At 34.3% G+C, this 22,533-nt stretch overlaps 1 protein-coding gene across 1 annotated transcript in view; it reads right to left on the bottom strand.

Moving 5' to 3' along the window:
- GUCY1A2 (guanylate cyclase 1 soluble subunit alpha 2) overlaps window positions 1–22,533 on the bottom strand; it is a gene marked incomplete at its 5' end in the record, with an annotated part of 408,577 nt that overhangs the window by 189,832 nt on the left and 196,212 nt on the right. The window contains one exon of the mRNA XM_082627462.1: window positions 19,275–19,760. Coding sequence (XP_082483588.1) covers window positions 19,275–19,760 — 486 coding nt within the window. The remainder of the gene's footprint in view (window positions 1–19,274; window positions 19,761–22,533) is intronic.

Raw genomic sequence — 22,533 nt, 5'->3', positions numbered from 1 at the left:
TTGGCATCCAGGTCCTTGGGCCTGGAAGAACAATGGAAGAAAGAATTCATGCCACTCTGTAATTACTGAAAATTTTAAGTTTAGGATAAATATATATGACTCATCAATGATTGTTGGTCACTGGAACTATGGAAACAAACTAGGGATGAATTCATAGAAGGGGGAAAATAAGAATGGAGAACATAGAGGGATGATGGTTGAGATCATTGGCTCTGTGCGTGGGGGGAAATACTGACATCCTCACCACAAACCATCACAAAAAACAGATTCTAGAAGGATTTGAGATACCAGATATTAAAAAAAAAGTTATGAATGTCTTAGAACAAAACGTAAGAGACTCTGATTATAGCCTTGTGATATGACGGAGTTTGTAAGAATAAAAAGATCATAAAATAAAATACCAAGAAATAAGATTCTTCCAAAATAAAAATCTTTTATTTAAAAACCATACACAAGCTCCACTGCATTGGTCCTGGGGGCATAGGAGGGAGGGTGGGGAGATCAGGAGGTGCCCTCAGGGACAGGAGGAGCAGGAGATGAGAGGAGGGCCTTTGCCCCACCCATTTGAGCCAGGAAACTTCCTGGGCTCCGAGGTGAGGTACCCTGCCTTCTGAGACTAGGGGTGGGGGGCACACCTGGGCCCCTTCTTTTCCTTGAGCCTAAGCCTAACCTCCCACAGCCCCCAGGGCATTTTCCAGTCTGTGGGTCCTAAGCATAGGTCACGCCCACTGCCCAAACCTCACCCTTGTTTAGGCCCCACCCTCCACAGCCAAGGCCTTTTCCTTCCTTTTCCTTTCTTTCTTCCTTTTATTCCTTTTCCCATCTCCTCCCTTTTATTATGGTAAAAAGGTATTGATGTACCTTCCAGTTGTTGATTAATCTATACTTTTATTTTTATATTCTTTCTACAATATTTGTTAGTTTCCTAGTCTAATTATATTTTTTACTTTGTTATTGTTCTGTTATTTTTTTTCCTTTTTTGCCACACCATGTGGCTTCCAGGATCTTGGTTCATGAGCCAGGGGTCGGGCTGAAGCTCCTGTGGTGGGAGCTCTGAATCCGAACCACTGGACTAACAGAGAACCTCAGACCTCAGGGAATATTCATTGGAATGTCTCATGGAGGTCCTCATCTCAGCACCAAGACTAAGCTCTACCCAACAGCCTACAAACTACAGTGTTAGAAGCCTCTGGCCAAACAACCAGTGAGACAGGAACAAAATCCCACTCTTAAAAAAAAATGAGATGACAAAAAAATATGTCACAGATGAAGGAGCAAGGTAAAAACCTACAAGACCAAATAGATGAAGAGGAAATAAGCAATCTACCTGAAAATTAATTCAGTGATGATAGTAAAGATGATCCAGAATCTCAAAAATAGAATGCAGGCACAGCTTGAGAAAATACAAGAAATGTTTAACAAAGATCTAGAAGAACTAAAGAAAAAAGAAACAGAGGTGAACAACACAATAAATGAAATGAAAAATACACTAGAAGGCATCAATAACAGAATAACTGAGGCAGAAGAAAGAATAAGTGAGCTGGAGACAAAATGGTGGAAATAACTGCCAAGGATCAGAATAAAGAAAAAAGAATGAAAAGAATTGAAGACAATCTCAGAGACGTCTGGGACAACACAAAATGCACCAACATTTGAATTCTATGGTTCCAGAAGAAGAAGAGAAAAAGAAAGAGTCTGAGAAAATATTTGAAGACATTATAGTCGAAAACTTCACTAACGTGAGAAAGGAAATAGTCATCCAAGTACAGGAAGTAAAGGGAGTCCCATACAAGATAAACCATAGGAAAAACACACCAAGACACATAATTAATCAAACTACCAAAAATTAAATTTAAAGAAAAAATATTAAATGCAGCAAGGGAAAAACAAAAAATAGCTTACAAGGGAAGCCCCATAAGGTTGTCAACTGATTTTTCGGCAGAAACCCTGCCGGCCAGAAGGGAGTGGCAGGATATACTTAAAGTGATGAAAGAGGAAAACCTACAACCAAGATTACTCTACTCAGCAAGGATCTCATTCAGCTTTGATGGAGAAATCAAAAGCTTTTCAGACCAGCAAAGCTTAGAGAATTCAGCACCACCAAACCAGCTTTACAACAATTGTTAAAGAAACTTCTCTAGGAAGGAAACACAAAAGAAGAAAAAGACCCACAAAAACAAAGCCAAACAATTAAGTAAATAGTAATAGAAACATACATATCGATAATAAACTTGAATGTAAATGTATTAAATGCCTCAACCAAAAGACCCAGACTGGCTGAATGGATACAAAAACAAGACCCATCTATATGCTGTCTACAAGAGACCCACTTCAGACCTAGTGACACATACAACCTGAAAGTGAAGGGATGGAAAAAGTTATTCCATGCAAATGGAAATAAAAAGAAAGCTGGAGTAGCAATACTCATATTAGATAAAATAGACTTTAAAATAAAGACTGTTACAAAAGATAAGGAGGGACACTACATAATGATCAAAGGATCAATCCCAGAAGAAGATATAACAATTACAAATGTTTATGCACCCAACACAGGAGCACCTCAATACATAAGGCAAATGCTAACACCCATGAAAGGAGAAACTGACAATAACACAATAATAGTAAGGGACATTAACACCCCACTTTCACCAATGGACAGATCATCCAAACAGAAAATAAATGAGGAAACACAAGCTTTATATGACACAATAGACCAGATAGATTTAATTGATATTTATAGAACATTCCACCCAAAAGTGGCAGAATATACTTTCTTCTCAAGTGTACATGGAACATTCTCCAGGATAGATCACATCTTGGGTCACAGATCAAGCCTCAGAAAATTTAAGAGAATTGAAATAGTATTAAGCATAATTTCTGACCACAACATTATGATATTGGAAATCAATTACAGGGAAAAAAACTGAAAAAAACAAAAATACATGGAGGCTAAACAGTGCCCTATTAAATAACCAAGAGACCCCTGAAGAAATCAAACAAGAAGTTAAAATATACATAGATAAATGACAACAAAAACACGATGACCCTAAACCTATGGTACACAGCAAAAGAAGTTCTAAGAGAGAAGTTTATAGCAATTCAATCTCACTTCAAGAGGCAAGAAAAATCTCAAATAAACAATCTAACCCTACACTTAAAACAACTAGAGAAAGAAGAACAAAGAAAACCCAAAGTCAGTAGAAGGAAAGAAATCATAAAGATCAGAGCAGAAATAACTGAAATAGAAATGAAGAAAATAATAGCAAAGATCAATAAAACTAAAAGCTCGTTCTTTGAGAAGATAAGCAAAATTGATAAACCATTAGCCAGACTCATCAAGAAAAAAAGGGAGAGGATGAAATTCAACAAAATTAGAAATGAAAAAGGAGAAATTACAACTGACACTGCAGAAATACAAAGAATTTAAGAGACTACTACAAACAACTATATGACAATAAAATGGAGAACCTGGAAGAAATGGATGAATTCTTGGAAAAGTAAAATTTTCCAAGACTGAACCAGGGAGAATTAGAAAACATAAACAGACCTATCACAAGTAATTAAATTGAAACTGTAATCAAAAATATTCCAACAAAAAAGAGTCCAGGACCAGATGGCTTCACAGGCAAATTCTATCAAACATTTAGAGCAGAGCTAACACTGATCCTTCTCAAACTCCTCCAAAAATTGCAAAGTGAGAAACACTCCCAAATTCATTCTATGAAGGCACAATCACCTTGATACCAAAACCAGAAAAAGAAATCAGAAGAAAAGAAAATTAAAGTTCAATATCACTGATGAACATAGATGCAAAAATCCAGAACAAAACACTAGCAAACAGAATCCAACAACACATTAAAAGGATCATACACCATGAACAAGTGAAATTTATCCCAGGGATGCATGGATTCTTCAATATACACAAACCAATCAGTGTGATACACCACATTAACAAATTAAGGAATAAAAACCATATGATCATCTCAATAGATGCAGAAAAATCTTTTGACAAAATTCAACATCCATTTATGATAAAAACTCTCCAGAAAATGGGCATAGAGGGAGCCTAACTCATAATAAAGGCCATATACAACAAACCCAAAGCAAGCATCATACTCAATGGTGAAAAATTGAAAGGATGTCCACTAAGATCAGGAATAAGACAAGGATGTCCACTCCCACCACTCATATTCAACATAGTTTTGGAAGCCCTAGCCATGGCATTCAGAGAAGAAAAAGAAATAAAAGGAATCTAAATTGGAAAAGTAGAAGTAAAACTCTGTTTGTAGATGATGTGATACTATACATAGAAAATCCTAAAGATGCCACCAGAAAACTGCTAGAACTAATCAATTAATTTGGTAAGGTTGAAGGATACAAGATTAATGCACAGAAATCTCTGGCATTCCTATACACCAACAATGAAAAATCAGAAAGGGAAATTAAGGAAACACTCCCATTTACCATAGCAACATAAAGAATAAAATGCCTAAGAATAAACCTGCCGAAGGAGGCAAAAGACTTGTACTCAGAAAACTATAAAACACTGATGAAAGAAATCAAAGATGACATAAGCAGATGTAGAAATATACCATGTTCTTGGATTGGAAGAATCAATATTGTGAAAATGACTATACTACCCAAAGCAATCTACAGATTCAATGCAATCCCTATCAAATAATCAATGGCATTTTTCACAGATCTTGAACACAAAATTTCACAATTTGCATGGAAACACAAAAAACTCAAATAGCCAAAGCAATCTTGATAAAGAAAAATGGAGTTGGAAGGAATCAGGCTCCCTGACTTGAAACTATATCACAAAGCTACAGTAATCAAGATAATATGGTACTGGCACAAAAACAGGAATATATATCAGTGGTACAGGATAGAAAGTGCAGAGAAAAACCCACACACATATGGACATCTAATTTATGACAAAGGAGGCAAGAACATACAATGGAGAAAAGACAGCTTCTTTAATACATGGTGCTGGGAAAACTGGACAGCTACATGAAAAAGAATGAAATTAGAACACTCCCTAACACCATACACAAAAATAAACTCCAAGTGGATTAAAGACTTAAATGTAAGACCAGACACTATAAAACTCTTAGAGGAAAACATAGGAAAAACACTCTTTGACATAAACCAAGCAAGATCTTTTTTGATCCACCCCCCAGAGTAATGGAAATAAAAACAAAAATAAACAAATGGGACTTAAAAGCTTTTGTACAGCAAAGGAAACCATAAACAAGACAAAAAGACAACCCTCAGAATGGGAGAAAATATTTTCCAATGAAACAACAGACAAAGAATTAATCTCCAAAATATACAAACAGATCATGGAGCACAATATCAAAAAAACAAACAATCCAGTAAAAATGGACAGAAGTCCTAAGTAGCCATTTTACCAAAGAAGACAGACTGATGCCCAAGAGGCACATGAAAATATGCTCAACATCACTAATCATTAGAGAAATGCAAATTAAAACCACAGTGAGGTATCTCCTCACACAGGTCAGAATGACCATTATGAAAAAATCTAGAAACAATAAATGCTGGAAAGGGTGTGGTGAAAAAGGAACCCTCCTGCACTGTTGGTGGGAATGTAAATTGATACAATCACTATGGGAAACAGTATGGAGGTTTCTTAAAAAACTAAAAATAGAGCTACCATATGACCCAGCAGTCCCACTACTGGGCATATACACTTAGAAAAACATAATTCAAAAAGAGACATGTGCCACAATGTTCATTGCAGCACTATTTAAAATAGCCAGGACATGGAACCAACCTAAATGTCCATTGACAGGTGAATGGATAAAGAAGATGTGGCACATATATACAATGGAATATTACTCAGCCATAAAAAGAAACGAAATTGAGTTGTTTGTATTGAGGTGGATGGACCTAGAGTCTGTCATACTGAGTGAAATAAGTCAGAAAGAGAAAAACAAATAGCATATGCTAACGTATATATGTGGAATGTAAAAAAAAAATGGTACTGATGAACCTAGTTGCAGGGTAGGAATAAAGATATAGACATAGAGAATGGACTTGAGGACACAGGGTGGGAGGGGGAAGCTGGGGCGAAGTGAGAGTAGCATCAACATTTATACACTACCAAATGTAAAACAGTTAGCTAGTGGGGAGCAGCAGTGTAGCACAGGGAGATCAATTCGGTGCTTCGTGCTGACCTAGAGGGGTGGGACAGGGAGGATGGGAGGGAGGCTCAAGAGGGAGGGGAATGGGTACATATGTATGCATATGGCTGGTTCACTTTGTTTTACAACAGAAACTAACACAGTATTGTGACACAATTATACTCCAATAAATATCTATTAAAAAATAAAAACCATAGACAAGACTAAAAGACAAAATACAGACTTAACACTACTTCTCAAAAAAAAGACATAATTCAGGCTTCCCTGGTGGCACAGTGGTTGAGAGTCCGCCTGCTGATGCAGGGGACACGGGTTCATGCCCTGGTCCGGGAAGATCCCACATGCCACAGAGTGGCTGGGCCCGTGAGCCATGGCCACTGAGCCTGCGCATCTGGAGCCTGTGCTCCGCAACGGGAGAGGCCACAAGAGTGAGAGGCCTGCATACTGCAAAAAAAAAAAAAAAAAAAAAAAAGAAAACAAGACATAATTCAAAAATGAAAAGGCAAGCCATAGATAGGCGAAAATATTTGCAAAATATGTATCTAACAAAGAAATGTTTGTGTAAGCATATGAAAAGATGCTCAACATCATTTATCATTAGGGAAATTCAAATCAAAACTACAATGAGATATCATTTCATATCCATTAGGATGGTTGTTATCAATGAAATAGAAAATAACAAATGTTGGCAAGAATGTGGAGAAACGGGAATGCTTGTGCATTGCTTATGGGAGTGTAAAATGGTGCAGCTGCTATGCAAAACGTTATGGCAGTTCCTCAAAAACTTATAGAATCACTTATGATTCAGCAGTTCCATTCCTAGATATATACTCAAAACAATTGAAAGCAAGGACTTAAACAGGTATTTGTATACCCATGTTCATAGTGGCATTATTAACAGTAACTGAAAGGAGGAAGCAACACAAGTCTCCATCAACCAATGAATGGATAAACAAAATGTGGCATATACATACAATGGAATATTACTCAGTCTTAAAAAGAAATTCTGATACATGCTACAACATAGATAAACTTTGAAAACATTATGGTAATTGAAATAAGCCAGACAGAAGGACAACAATTATACGATTCTACTTATATGAGGTACCTAGAATAGGTAAATTCATAGAGAGAAAGTAGAATAGAGGTTACTATGGGCTTGAGGGAGTACTGGGGAACTATTGTTTAATGGGTACAGAGTTTCTGTTTGGGATGATGAAAAAGTTTTAAAGATAATGGTAATGATTGTGCAACAATGTGAATGCACTAAGTGCATTATAAATTGTAAAAATGATAATTTTTATGTTATGTGTACGTTACTACACCTAAAAAAAAAGCTTTATGGTAAATGAGAAAATCCAAATACAAAGGACCACGTATTCTGTGATTCCATTTATATGAAATGTCCAGAATTGGCAAATCCATAGATTTTTCATCCAGAAAGTATATTAGTGTTTGCCTGGGTCAGGGGGACATAGGGGCATTGGGAGGAAATACCTAAGGGGTGCATTTCTTGGGGAGATTAAAATATTCTAAAATTGATTGTGCTGTTTTTGGGACATCTGTGGATACCCTAATAGCCCTTGAATTCTACACTTTAATGGGTGAATTGTGTGGTACATGAATTATATATTTAAAAAGTTACTACAAAAATCAATCAATGTAATTCTTTGTATTCAGAAAATAAAGGAGTAAACCCATGCAAAAAAAAAAAAAAAGCTTTTGCATAGCAAAGGAAACCACTGACAAAATGAAAAGACAACCTATGGAATGGGAGAAAATATCTGCAAATAATGATAAGGGGTTCATATCCAAAATATATAAACAGCTCATACAACTCAACAGTAGAAAATAAGACAAAACAAACAAAAAACTACTAAAAAGTGGTCATAAGACCCAAAGAGACATTTTTCCAAAGGAGACATACAAATCGTCAACAGGGACATGAAAAGATGCTCAACATTGCTAATCATCAAAGAAAGGCAGATAAAAACCATGGTGAGGTATCACCTCACACCTGCCAGAATGGCTATCATCAAAAAGACCACAAATAACAAATGTTGGTGAGGCTTTGGAGAAAAGGGAAACCTGGTACACTGTTGGCAAGAATGTAAATTGCTGCAGCCACTGTGGAAAACAGTACGTAAGTTCCTCAAAAAACTAAAAGTAGAACTACCACATAATCCAATAATTCCACTCCTAGGTATATAGCAAAAGAAAGCAAAAAAAAAAAATAGTTTGAAAATATATATGCACCCCAATGTTCATGGCACCACTATTTACAATAACCAGTACATAGAAGCAAACTAAGTGTGCATAATCAGATGAATGGATATTGATAATGAATGGATATTGATTATATATATATATATATATATATATATATATATATATATATATATCTCACAATGGACTACTTACTACTCAGGGACAAAAAAGAATGAAACTTTGCCACTTGCAACAACATGGATAAACTTGGAGGGTATTATGCTTAGTGAAAAAGTCAGTCAGATAAAGGCAAATGCTGTATGTAATTACTTATAAGTGAAATCTAAAAAGTTCAACAAACTATTGAATGTTACAAAAAAAGAAGCAGACTCACAGATATAGAGAACAAACTAGTGGTTGCCCGTGGGGAGAGGAAATGATAGAGGGACAAGATAGGGATAGGGGATTGAGAGGTACAAACTGCTATGTTTAAAATAAATAATCTACAAGGATATATTGTACAGCACAGGGAATATATTTTAGAATAACTATAAATGGAGCATAACCTTTAAAAATTATGTCACTGTTGCACACTTGAAACTTATATAATATTGTAAATTAACTATACCTCAACTTAAAAAAAAGAAAAAAAGTAAAAAAAAATTTATAAAGAAAATAATATAAAATGATGCAGAAATGTCAAGGTTAAAAAACTTTATACCAAGCTTCACTTCAAAATTGAAACACTGAGTATTATTAACCACTCTGTAAAATATTTAATAGAAGCCCTATAAATAAAAGAAAGAAAATTGAAAATCAATACAGATGAAAAACAACATCCCAAAACACTTTGTTTGTTAAATTCAGCAAGAAATTCATCAATTTTGATTTCTGCTTGGCAATCCAAATTGCTTTAGCCTTCTAACTGTCTTCAGAATTTGTCACAACACTAAAAGAAAATGTTCTCTGAATACAGAAGGATGTCATATTAGAGTGTAAAAAAATAAACATTTTAGCTTTAGCTTCACAGTGTTGGTCATAGATCTTGCACAATCCAATATTACTTTAAGAAACACTGTTATCTTCATAAATTGCATATTGTAGCTCAGGTTATTCAGATTAAAATGATCTATGAAGGCAGAATATAGATCCATCTTCAAGAATGAGGATCCATGAGGACCCAGTGAAGATGGCATAAATAATGCATTTCAGGGAGCTGTCTTTTTTGCCACCTCTTTTTACCTTTCTCCCTACTCTGCCTTCACAGTTTTCTCTAGCATAAGATGTAATTCTAATAACCTGGAAAAATGAACCTAAGGAAATGAGCATTTTATCTATTTCTAATAAGCACTGGCTATACAATATTTATGTATATACAAATACATGGACATATAAGCATATACATATAAAACACACAACCACTCACCATATATGCTCAGATCAGCTATTTGAGAAAGGGTAATTAACATTTATATTTACTACAATGGACTAGACACTGCCGTAAGCATTTTTACATTCATTTAATTTAAAAGCTTAAAAAAATAACTATGAACATAGATTTTTTTTCTTTATTTACAGGTGGTGAAACTGAAGCACAGAGACAAAATAAGTGGTTAAAGGTAGAAAGATGAGAACTCCAAATAATGTACTTAAGATAGCACTGGGATTCCACAATTTTAGCTAAATGGAATGAGAGTGATGCGGAGAAGAATACATTCTCCTCTTTTTCTCTCTTATCTCCATCCTAAGCACTTGACAAAAGAAAAACTACAAATGAGACAAAAGCATTGTCAGTTAACTTTTAGGGCATTATGGTATTTTGAACTGACAATATAATCCCCCCAGTAGAAAAGTTATCAGAACAAAACACTTATCTTTGACTTTCACCTTCCTTCTAAAGAACATAAATTAGTTTTCTACTCATTAAAATTGTGCTTAAAAAAATACTATTCCTGCTCTGAAAATAGGCTCATCTGTACCATTTTTCTAGATTCCACATTTATGCATTAATATACAATATTTTTCTCTTGCATTAATGTATGGTATTTGTTACTTCCATCCACGTTTCTACAAATGACCCAATTTTGTTCCTTTTAATGGCTGAGTAATATTCCATTGTATACATGTATCATGTTTTCTTTATCCATTACTCTGTTGATGGACATTTAGGTTGCTTCCATGCCCTGGCTATTGTAAATAATGCTGCAATGAACATTGGGGTGCATGTGAATTTTTGAATTATGGTTTTCTCAGGGTATATGACCAGTAGTGGGATTTCTGGGTCATATGGTAGTTCTATTTTTAGCTTTTTAAGGAACCTATTTGCAAGGCAGGAATAGAGATGCAGACTTAGAATGGACATGTGGACACAGGGGGTAGGGGGTTGGGATGAATTGGGAGATTGGGATTGAAATATATGCACTACTACATGTAAAGTAGATAGCTAGTGGGAAGCTGCTGTATAAAACAGGAGCTCAGCTCGGTGCTATGTGGGGACCTAGATGGGTGGGATGGGGATGGGGTGGGAGGGAGGTCCAAGAGGGAGGGGATATATGTATACATATAGCTGATTCACTTTGTTGTACACCAAAAACTAACACAACAGTGTAAAGCAACTATACCCCTATATATATATTACTAATATAATATATATTTTATAATATATATATATATTACTAATTCCAAAATATTCTGTAGACTTCTATGAGAGTAATACCCTGTTGTCAAATGAGTCAAAAATGTTTATTGAATGAGTGAATAAATGAATTGATTATCTTACTTCAGAAGTTCCTCTTTTCTAGACTTACTAGAAGACACTGTTACCTTATTTCTAAAAATATAGCTGCAAAAGTAAATGGCATTGACATTGATGGAAGCCACTAAAAAGAACTAGCATAAATCTTTAGTAGTTTTCAATTTAAAAAGTGTGCACTGACCAATGAAGCAGAAAATATGTAAATCTTAGGGGAAAATGAACCAGTCACTCTTTACTAAATGGAACTGGTATTTATTGCTGGAAAATTGAGTAAAATATATACATATTTATAAAATTCTAAGAATAACCTAATACCTAAGTACTTTAAAGTGCTATTTTATCATAAGGCAAAATGAGGGGGAAAGGAAGCATCTCATTTTGTTTTTTTCTGCAAAATCCTCAATTCACACTGAAAGGATATTCTTGACATTCTACTTCGTTTTCTGAAGCCTGGTTCAAGTCCAGTGAACAGTGGTTTTAGTAACTCCATACTAATCAAATGTCAAGACAAATCAAACTTCTTGAGGCATAGTGTTCTGTAGCCTTGTAACTTTAAATGAGAAACATCTGCTTTCATCTCTTATCAGGGAGGTTAAAGATGGAGATTCAAGTCTGAAAGAGGTCCTTATCAAATTTACAAAATGTAGCATATCAGTTGTGCAAAGCCCAAGTGGTCTTCACCAAGATGTCTGAATCCAAAGAGTTTGCCTGATTCTCAATTTCCTTGCGATATTAACAAGTTCACTCAAAACTGAACTCTGATCACCTTATACATAAACCTTTACATCATGGATATCTACCATCTATTTATATAAATTAAGTGGATACATGATATTAATGGTTTTTCTAGCCCTTTATTGGTATTGTATTTATGGAGGTTTTGAGCTTATAAAGTCAACAAAGTGCTTCCATTGGTCTTTGAGATTTTCAGAACCCAAGGTGTTCAGCAATTTTCAAATTTTATTCATGCAAAGAGTGCCCCCAAATTCAGTCAATTTATTTCCAAGAGTGGATAGAATGAACCTGATAACTCTGGATTCTCTGTAGGTTTAATTTGTTTTAGATTTTTTTTTTTTTTTTTTGCGGTACGCGGGCCTCTCACTGTTGTGGCCTCTCCCATTGCGGAGCACAGGCTCCGGACGCGCAGGCTCAGCGGCCATGGCTCACAGGCCCAGCCGCGCCGCGGCATGTGGGATCTTCCCAGACTGGGGCACGAACCCGTGTCTCCTGCATCTACAGGCGGATTCTCAACCACTGCGCCACCAGGGAAGCCCTCTGTTTTAGAATTTAAAGACTCAGTAGACATCTCTATATTCCTTTGAGGTTGCCATATTTGGTTTCCATTTGACTCTATAGTGGAGGTTGTATGCAGCCTCTGGATCCAAGTCTTTCCTGACCAGGAAAAAGATGCTAGTTCCCATCAAAGTTTGTCCCGATGCCTATCTTCATACTTGTTACCTGGTATCCAGTTCCCATAATCTTTGTGTCCAGTCCCAAGGTCTTGCATTCCCTAAGAGTGAGCCTGGATTTCTGTTCCTTCCTACTTTGCTGGACTCAGCTCTTCCACCTGGACTTACAATACTTGTATTCCCTTGCCAATATGAACTTTGTGTTGTTGGTTTTTAGATCTCAACATCAGATTCCCTGATCTAACAAAATTCTGGTCCTGGCATGTCCTGGTTGCCCCATCCTCTCTTTCTACTCTTTCTTCCCAACCCAAGCCTGACACTGATACCCAGCGTTTAACTCTACAAACATTTGTAAACCAGGTTTGGAGTTTGTGATGGGAATGCCTCTCTACTCCCACCCCAAGAGAGGAAAGTATTTTATTACTAACATGATATAGAGTTGCCTGGCCAAGGTGATTTTAAAAAATATCAACTTTTATTCAGTTTCATTCTTTTTAAATTATACCCCTTATTGCCTGCACTTGGAATCACTGATCCCACTGTTTCCTTGGTACACTACTTCTTCATAAGAGAAATTAAGGGAGAAGATGCTAGCTAGTTTCTGACAAAAAGGGAGTATGGCAAATGGGAGAGTCCCTAACTTTTAAAGATGCAGCTTCTCAGAACTCTGAACTATTTGTGACTCAAGAGATGGAAATGGAACTGGGTTATGTTGTCATAGTGTTTTCCTTATCATTTGACAGTACAACTATAGTTACTGATCATGTAAAATAGTTTTGAAACAGTTTCCACTTTTGCTATTATTTGATCTTTGTCTAGATCTTTTTCCACAGCCTAAACTTGTGGGAAAATTGGAGGTTTTAGAATCAGACAAGTGTTGGTTCAAATTCTGATTCAATAGCAATATTATCTGGATTATTTAACTTCTCTGAAATTTAGTTATCTGAAAATGGAGATAATGTAACAAGTCCACATGTTAGTCATGGAGTATTAAATGTGATCATATTTTATTCTTTTCTAATAAGCACTGAGTACACTTTATTTATGTACATACAAAAACATACAAAATAATCACATAATACATACACACTCCCATATGTCCAAATCTACCTATCTGAGAAATAATGACAACTAACACGTCCATTTACTACTATACACCAGGTGCTAATCTTAACTTTACAGTTTATAGAACGGGAGGAAAGTTAAGAAAGTGTTACACGTGAAAAGGTGAGAGCTGTAAGGAGTGTATTTAAGATAGCACTGGGAAACTGCAGCCTTGGCTGAGTGCAATAAGAGGAGCATGGAGAAAGATTCATCCTCCTCTTTACTTCTCCTTTATTTCAAACTAAAGGGCTTGGCAAAGACAAAAATATAAAATGAGGCAAAACTCACATTATGTTCCTTCAACATCCAATACTATTATTACTACATTTAGTTATTATTTATTATTATCTATATACAATTAACTTAAAAAGTTAGAGTTACTTGTTCTTTATTTTGTTTATTCTCTATCCCCTATAAAACACGAGGAGCAAAATATTATATAATATGTTGACTATTTGCTGAATATTTGCTTTTCTAATTATGAGATGAAAATTATAATCCATGTTTCCTTCAATTTACCTTGTTCTTATTTAGCATTCATACACCTGTAACATCTTAGCAGTCAAGCATTTTTAAAGACTAATTTTCTCAATGTTTGCAATATGCACAGTAAAATATACAGCATCTTCCTTAATCTCCTACTTTATAGGAAGCTTGATTATTTTAGCAGAACCTTCTTATTATGGCCTAATTTAGTTAAATTCTGGCATTATAATTCATCACAGCATCATCTCCCTTATGATAGGAAAACATGAGATAATAAGAAGATCAAGAGAGGGGAAAAAATAAATTTAGAGACTGGAGTCTTGTTGCATGTAACAGACTTTGAATGCCCCCTGTGAGGCCCTCTCTCTAGTTCTCTTGTTCTTTTTTCTTAACATTCAGCTTTACTTGGTTTCCTTTCACTTTTCTAACATAAAACAAAAGTGAGCTATACCTTATTTATCTCTGTGGTATAATTATTCCACCAAAAATTCTACACATACTTTAAATCCAACAAAATACTTATGAATTTTATAAAATCAGCAGATTTATAATCCTTAAAAAATTCTGTCACCTTTGGGATTTTTTCAATAGCAATTAAAATTTTAGCAAATAGTTCTTGGTATAAAATAGCACTGTGTAAATATTCTAGAAAATAAGCTGGAAAGATTACAATAATTAGAAACCTTAAATTAGGCTGGTCAGATTGAGAATTTCTAAATTTTATACCTCCTAATGTAGTTCTCATAATGTATTGATACTTCATTTTATCCTAAACAAGGGTAATATTCTCTTTATTTGTCCTTCCCTCTCTCTGGCCATATCATTATTCTGGCTTCAGCACATATTGTGTTTCCCAGTCTGGATCCCCCAGATTCAACCTCCATAAGCCTGAGTAAACATCAAAGCCACCGTATACACCTATCATACCAGATACATATACACACTAGTATTGGAGATACATTAAGAATAACTGGCTCTCTTGATGGCTTCCTTTGCTGTGCAAAATATTTTAAGTTTAATAAGGTCCCATTTGTTTATTTTTTGCTTTTGTTAAAATTACTCTAGGAGATAGAGCCCCAAAAATATTGCTGAAATTTCTGTCAAAGAATGTCCTGCCTATGTTTTCCTCTAGGAGTTTTATAGTATCCAGCCTTACATTTAGGTTCTTAATCCACTTTGAGTTAATTTTTGTATATGGTGTTAGAGAATGTTCTAATTTCATTCTTTTAGAAGTAGCTGTCCATTTTTCCCAGCACCACTTATTGGAGAGAATATATTTTCTCCATTGTATATTCTTGCTTCCTCTGTCACAGTTTAATTGACAAAAACTGTGTGAATTTACTTTGGGGCCCTCTATTATGTTCCACTGATCTATGTGTCTGTTTTTGTGCCAGTACCATATGGTTTTGATGACTGTAGCTTTGTAGTATAGTCTGAGGTCAGCTATGGAGTTGTTTCTTCCAGCTCCATTTTTCTTTCTCAAGATTGTTTTGGCTACTTGGGGTCTTTTGTGTTTCCACATACATTTAAAAATTATGTGTTCTAGTTCTGTAAAAAATGTCATTGGTGTTTTGATAGGGATTGCATTAAATCTATAGATTGCCTGATGTAGTATGGTCCTTTTAACAATATTGATTCTTCCAATCCAAGAACACAGTATATCTTTCCATCTGTTTGTGTCATCTTCAATTTCTTTCATCCGTGTCTTATAGTTTTCTGAGTACAGGACTTTTACCTCCTTAGGTAGGCTTATTCCTAGGTATTTTATTCTTTTTGATGTGATGGTAAATGGAACTATTTCTTTAATTTCTCTTTCTGATATTTTGTTGTTAGTGTATAGAAATGCAACAGATTTCTGTATATTAACTTTATATCCTGTAACTTTACCAAATTCTTTGATGAGCTCTAGTAGTTTTCTGGTGACATCTTTAGGTTTTTTATTTATAGTATCATGACATCTGCAAACAGTGACAGTTTTACTTCTTCTTTTCCAATTTAGATTCCTTTTATTTTATTTTTGTCTTATGATTGTCATGTCTAGGACTTCCAAAGCTATGTTGAATAAAAGTGGTGAGAGTGGACATCTTTGTCTTGCTTCTGATCTTAGAGGAAATGCTTTTATCTCTTCACCTTTGAGTATAATGTATGATGTTAGCTGTTGGGTTTTCATATATGGCCTTTTTCATGTTAAGGTATGTTCCCTCCATGCCAATCTACTGAACACAAAAGATATTTGCAAATGATATGACCAATAAGGGGTTAAAATCCAACACATATAAACAGCTTATAAAGCTCAATATAAAAAATACAAACAACCTGATTAAAAATGGTCAGAAGAATTGAATAGACATTTTTCCAAAGAGGAAATGCAGATGAGCAACAGGCACATGAAAAGATGCTCAATATTGTTAATCATAAGAGAAATGCAAATCAAAACCACAACAAGATATCACCTCACACAGGTCAGAATGGGTATCATCAAAAAGAAAACAAATAACAAATGTTAGCGAGGATGTGGAGAAAAGGGAACCCTCTTACACTGTTGGTGGGAAGGTAAATTGGTGCAGCCACTGTGCAGGTAAATTGGTACAGCAGTAACTAATTTTGAGGTTGCTCAAAAAACAAAATACAGAACTACCAAATGATCCAGCAATTCCACTCCTGGGTATATATCAAAAAGAAACAAAAAGAGTAATTCAAAAAGATTCTTGCACCCCAAAGTTGCTAGCAACATTATTTACAATTGCCAAAGAATGGAAGCAACCTAAGCGTCCATCAACAGATGAATGGATAAAGATGTGGTATATGTAGACAACAGAATACTACTCAGCTATAAAAAGAATGAAATTTTGCCATTTGTAGCAACATGGATGGACTTAGAGAACATTATGCTAAGTGAAATAAGTCAGACAGAGAAAGACAAATACTGTATGATATCACTTATATATGGAATCTAAAAAATACAACAAACTAGTGAATAAAACAAAAAAGAGGCAGACATCATAGATATAGAGAACAAACTAGTGGTTACCAATGGGGAGAGTGAATGGAGGAGGGGCAAAATTGGGATGGTAAAATCATATTTATGAAACTTTTGAAAACTGTAAAGCACTATAGGATTTAAAGAATCATACATTCAATTAAAAAAACAAATTAAAAAAAAACACCTGGCTCTGGTATCATTTTACTTTATAATTTATTGCTAAAATTTCATAAGAAAGTTCAGTTTAAAAGAATCTGTGAACCAAACTGTTTTGTTTACTTTTCAATATATATATGAAATATGGAAAGCAGTCTTGAGTACCTGAGAATGATTAGATCCATTCTGCAATTTAAAACTTGCTGATAATTATATGAACCTTATCAGTTTAATAAAATATAGGAAAATTTGAAGTCATTCAGTATATTCCCACAGATTTCCTTTTTCTGTGAGGTGTCCTAGCTTATCTCCACAGAAGGAAGACATGATGTCTGTGAAATGAACGGTATTTTTAAAACTTGAAATTGTTCTTGTACCCTCAAAAGATATCACATTTCTTCTTTTCTCAAAACCAAACTGATACTTATATTTAAATCAGGGATTTCCATGTTTTACCAGAAAAGAATCTATTTTTCGTGCTCATTTAGTTGCACAGACTTAGAGCCACAAAAACATATGACTACTTTAGCTGAAGGAAAGTAACACTGCAAATCAATGATTTAGAAGGAAGTGATTGTGGTTGCAGAGCTTGGTGTAATAGTGTCCAAAGTCTGGAGAATTCCCTGGTGGTCCAGTGGTTAAGACTCCATGCTATCACTGTCATGCAGGTTCAATCCCTGGTCAGGGAACTATGATCCTGCAAGCAGGGTGGCCAAAAAAAATAGTGTCCAAAGTCTGAAGGAAAAAGAGTGCTGGAAATTCAGGACAATCTGCTCTCTCTTCTGGAATTGACAGTGATAGACTCATCATGTCTCTGGTTTAGGATCAGACATTTGGCTGCCTCTGCCATAAATTACATAAAAATAAACTATAAGGAAGTTAAATATAATTTATAAAAACTCTTATTTTGTATAACAAAGCAAATCCCTCATACATATGTCACACTGAGTGTTTACCACTCAGAAGAGGCTTTCTAAAATATTTAACATTGGTTGTATATCATACATAATGGAACTAGTGAATATCTTTCCATAAAGGAGATACACCTTAATGAAAACACCCTCTGGATCATAATATGAAACTAAATTGTGAAACAGATTCTTTATGAATCTGTTTATGTGTGGATCATACTATGAAAGAAGTAGAAGTCTAGATGATTAGTAAAGAAGAAAAAAAATCTAAAATTCACTAGTTTGTTTGTACTAAAAGTAATTGCTGTCCTCCATATTAAAAAAAAAAGCCATTCACCCTGACATTTTGCAATCCATGTGAAATTTTATGTAAAGTTACAGTTATTCATTACATAGACATGAAGCTGAATCACTCAAAATATTGCTATAATTTTAATAAGAAATTAATAAGGAGCTCGCCAAATTAGACTAACAAATGGTGACTTGTATACATTTTCAAAACTCTTCCATTAAGTAGCTTGGAAAATTAAGGTGCTTACACTAAAAACCATTGGTTATTTGGACAATAGCTAGAATATTTACATGTATTCTTTCAGAATTAGAGGGACCTCAATTAATTGACAGTGAAGAGCAAGATACCGATTAACCATGATTTAACTCACAATGATATGCATGTTTTAACATAAATTGCTGTTTCCTTTTAACTGCCAATATAAAACTTTTACTTTATATCATAATCCTACTCTTTAGGAAAAACTAATTATATGGTTAAAAGTTGCCTAGATTTCAGCAAGTTTATTTATTTATTTTTGATAATAATGAATTTAGAGTACTAGTTCTATAGAATTTTTCCTTACTGAGCAATATCATGATTCACAGTTAGCTATGTCAATAGTATAAATCAACTCATAATGAAAGTTTACTCATAGAGCAGAAATACTTGTATTCTGTATAAATATTGATACTTCTAAATTAAAATTATCCACCATTTACTATCAAGTTTTAAAAGAGAAATAGACTGTATGCTTGTAATTTAATGAAGATGACAATTTACTACTAAAAAATATTTATATATAAGTAACTAAACCCCATTACCTTATAAATATCCAAAAATCCACATTGGTGGTCAAATCTTGTGTACAGTTCATTCAGCATGCTGATTACTTGCATGGGGGTACACTGGGCACATATGGCTGTGAAGCCAACAATGTCTGAAAAGAGCATGGTGACATCATCAAACTTTCTGGCTTGCACTTGCTGCCCTTGCCACAATTGCTGGGCTACATCACCAGGGAAAATAGAATATAGAAGATCCACTGTTTTTTTTTTCTCTTCTTCTAGGGCCTGGTGAGTTCTTTCTAAAGTTGCTTTTAATTTATCCATCCTCTTCTTCAAGCCATCTTGGGCCTTTGCCTGCTCACCAACCAAAATTACATCTCTGGTAGCATCATGGATAGGGATGTCTGAGAGATGCAGCCCTCGTCCCATGAGTTCATCCAACTTGTCCACACATGGAGAACCCAAGAATAAAATAGAATTTGATTCTGAGACATGGATCATTTGTCCTTTAACTTCCATCACCTGCAAAATTAACACAGAATATTGATCAGCACTATTCACATAGTAGGTTCACAAAACTTAATTTATTGTCTGACGGAGAGGAAGAACAAGAAATTAGCTCTATTGAATTTCTGCATTCATATAGGCAAATTTAAATGTGATTTATAGCCAATATAAGTTATGATTCTAAATAGAAACATTTGTTATTTTTTCCCACTTGGTCACTTTCTTAACACAATGATCAAATGGAAAGGAGGGAAGATCAATGAGAAATGAAACAGCAAAACATTTTCATTCAAAATGAAATTGCACCCAGGTACATCATGAAACTGGTTCATGAGCCAGTTCAAAAACTTTCAACCTGCTTAGTTAGAGTAGAATTAGGATAAATCCATCTGTCAATATAACTGCCTTTAACTGTCATTAAAATAATACTCAGAAGAGTATATACTCAGGAGACTAAATGAACACAAATAATTGTTTACCCTTATGTAAGTCATTTTTCACCAGTTGTAGTCCTATGAAAATATATTAGATTTTGCACTGACTAGATTAGTTGACAATTCATTTGTTCTTAAAAATAAAAAATTAAACTAGATGTCATTAAGCCAGTATTACCAGAAAATAACAATCAACTAGCATGTTCAATATAAGCTAAAAATAGCCCTCCAAGTTGGGACAGTATTAAAGGAATTCAGTTAATAAGATAAAGAATCTGAAGATGTAGTAATTTAAATCTATCCCTCCTTTCTGTACTATTTGACTGGAGAATTTGAGAACTGATGTTTAATGAAAAACTTCATGAACACTGGTTTATGCTATTTTAGCTTGGTTCCCCAAGGAACACTCAGAGGGGATAAGCACCAGTAGGGAAGGAAGGAAGACTTAGGATATGGTTATGCAAATATAGTTATTTGGGTTAGGATAAGATATTTCAGCACATCTGGAGAGGAAGCTAGTTGTAATTACCTGGAGAGAACAGCCTATAAGTAGACCAACTGAGACTGTGCATCAGTTTTATTTATGTCACTTTCCCCCAACTACATGGAATGTGTTCAATACATTTATTTTCTTTTGTTCTTCATAGCATGAAGTAGTTAGGCTAGTTGATGAAATTGGAAGCATAGAACAAATATGGCATAAAACTGAAGAGATTTGGATTTGTAAGCCTGCAAATGTTTTACTTTGTTCCCCCTGCACCATTTACCAAGATCTAGTCTACATAAGGAAATAACATTGAATCCCTGCTTCATGTTATATTTTTAATGAAATGAAATGTTTGCTTTTTTATATAAAGATTCTGCTAGTGTTCAGCATTTTTTACATAATACTCTCATTTATTCATTGAAGTGTTTATTGAGTGTTTGCTATTTACTAGTACTGCTCTGGATGATAAGCATAAAAAGATAAAACAAGGTTACTCTTTTCAAAGTTATCACAGTATGGAAGGGAGGGCCAAATCTATATAGCCCATAGAATAGAATGAAGAAGACCCTTCAATTCCCAATTTAAGGTGGGCTCTCAAAAGACCACAGGCTATAGTTTGAATACAAAGAAAGTAATTGTCCTAAAAAGTATTTCCAGATTATTACATACATGCCTGATATTCTTTTTGGGGGGAGGGGTTTGCTAATGATATATACTTGTTAGAATATTATAAGTGTAATAAAGAAGATACACATAATGTACAACCTCATAGTTTAAAAATTAGTACTTTAATTTTTTTTTCTTATGATTTAAGGTAAAAGCAAACCTCTGATATTCGTAGATTTAGACCTCTATCTGGTCTCTCCCTTTTTTTCCTCAGATTTTTTTCTAATTATTTTCTTTTTCTTCTACATCTTACTTTCTTCTCCCTTCTCCTCTTTGTTCTTTGGACTTACTCTTTTTTTTTTTTTCCAGTATGGTATCTTCATTCAGTCTTTATCTCTCCTGCTTGCCTGGCTTTCTTTCTCATCACTGGTTTCCTTCATCTTCCTCACTGGTGTTTCCTTTTTCTTTTTCTTTCTCTTTTTTCCCTATGTATTAATCTCCACATTTATGACCACAAATGGACTTTTTCTTTTCCACCTTTGCTTTCACCTCCCTTTTTATTTTTAGTATGAAGTCAGTATATGTATACAGGCATAAACAATATTATACATTATTTGCTATGTGTAATGAATAAGAGTGTTTTTCTTTAATTTACAAAGAAGCTGAATGCAATATATTATATTCCACCTCAAAAAAACAAAACATAAATATATTCTTGATTTATATATGGCATTAGTTCATTTTTTGAAGTCTCTGAATCAGCAGAGCCTGAGAGAATAAAATAATCAATTACTTCTTACATTACAGAAAAAAATTCATGAAAGAGAAACCATAATATACATAGTACATAACTTAATTTTAGAATATTTTTCATCAATGAATTTTTTCCTTATTTATAATTGGGCAAATATCACTGGAGCATTTGTGTCTCTGTCATAAATGCAGGTCTAGCCTAATTGGAAAATAATATAAATTAGTTTTCTTGAATTGTTTTTGCTTTATTATAATTATAAATTCAGATATTCACCATGATTGCATTTACTGATTTAGCAGTATGCACAACTATTACAGGAACTATGTATTTTTATGTAGAGGAGACAAATTTGTGAAAAACTACATTAAATTAAAACATGCCCCTAAGGTTTTATTGCATTCTAAATTATATTAAAATTTTAATAAAATAGCATAAGACATGATGAAAATAAACTGTCTTTAAATCTACCAGATTTCATAAATTGGTAAGCATAATACAGGAGAATGG

Source organism: Mesoplodon mirus (genome assembly GCF_964341445.2).
Source record: "Mesoplodon mirus genome assembly, chromosome: 7".
Classification (NCBI taxonomy): domain Eukaryota; kingdom Metazoa; phylum Chordata; class Mammalia; order Artiodactyla; family Ziphiidae; genus Mesoplodon; species Mesoplodon mirus.
The sequence above is the reverse complement of the archived record's forward strand: the minus strand, read 5'-3'. Positions and strand labels throughout refer to the sequence as shown.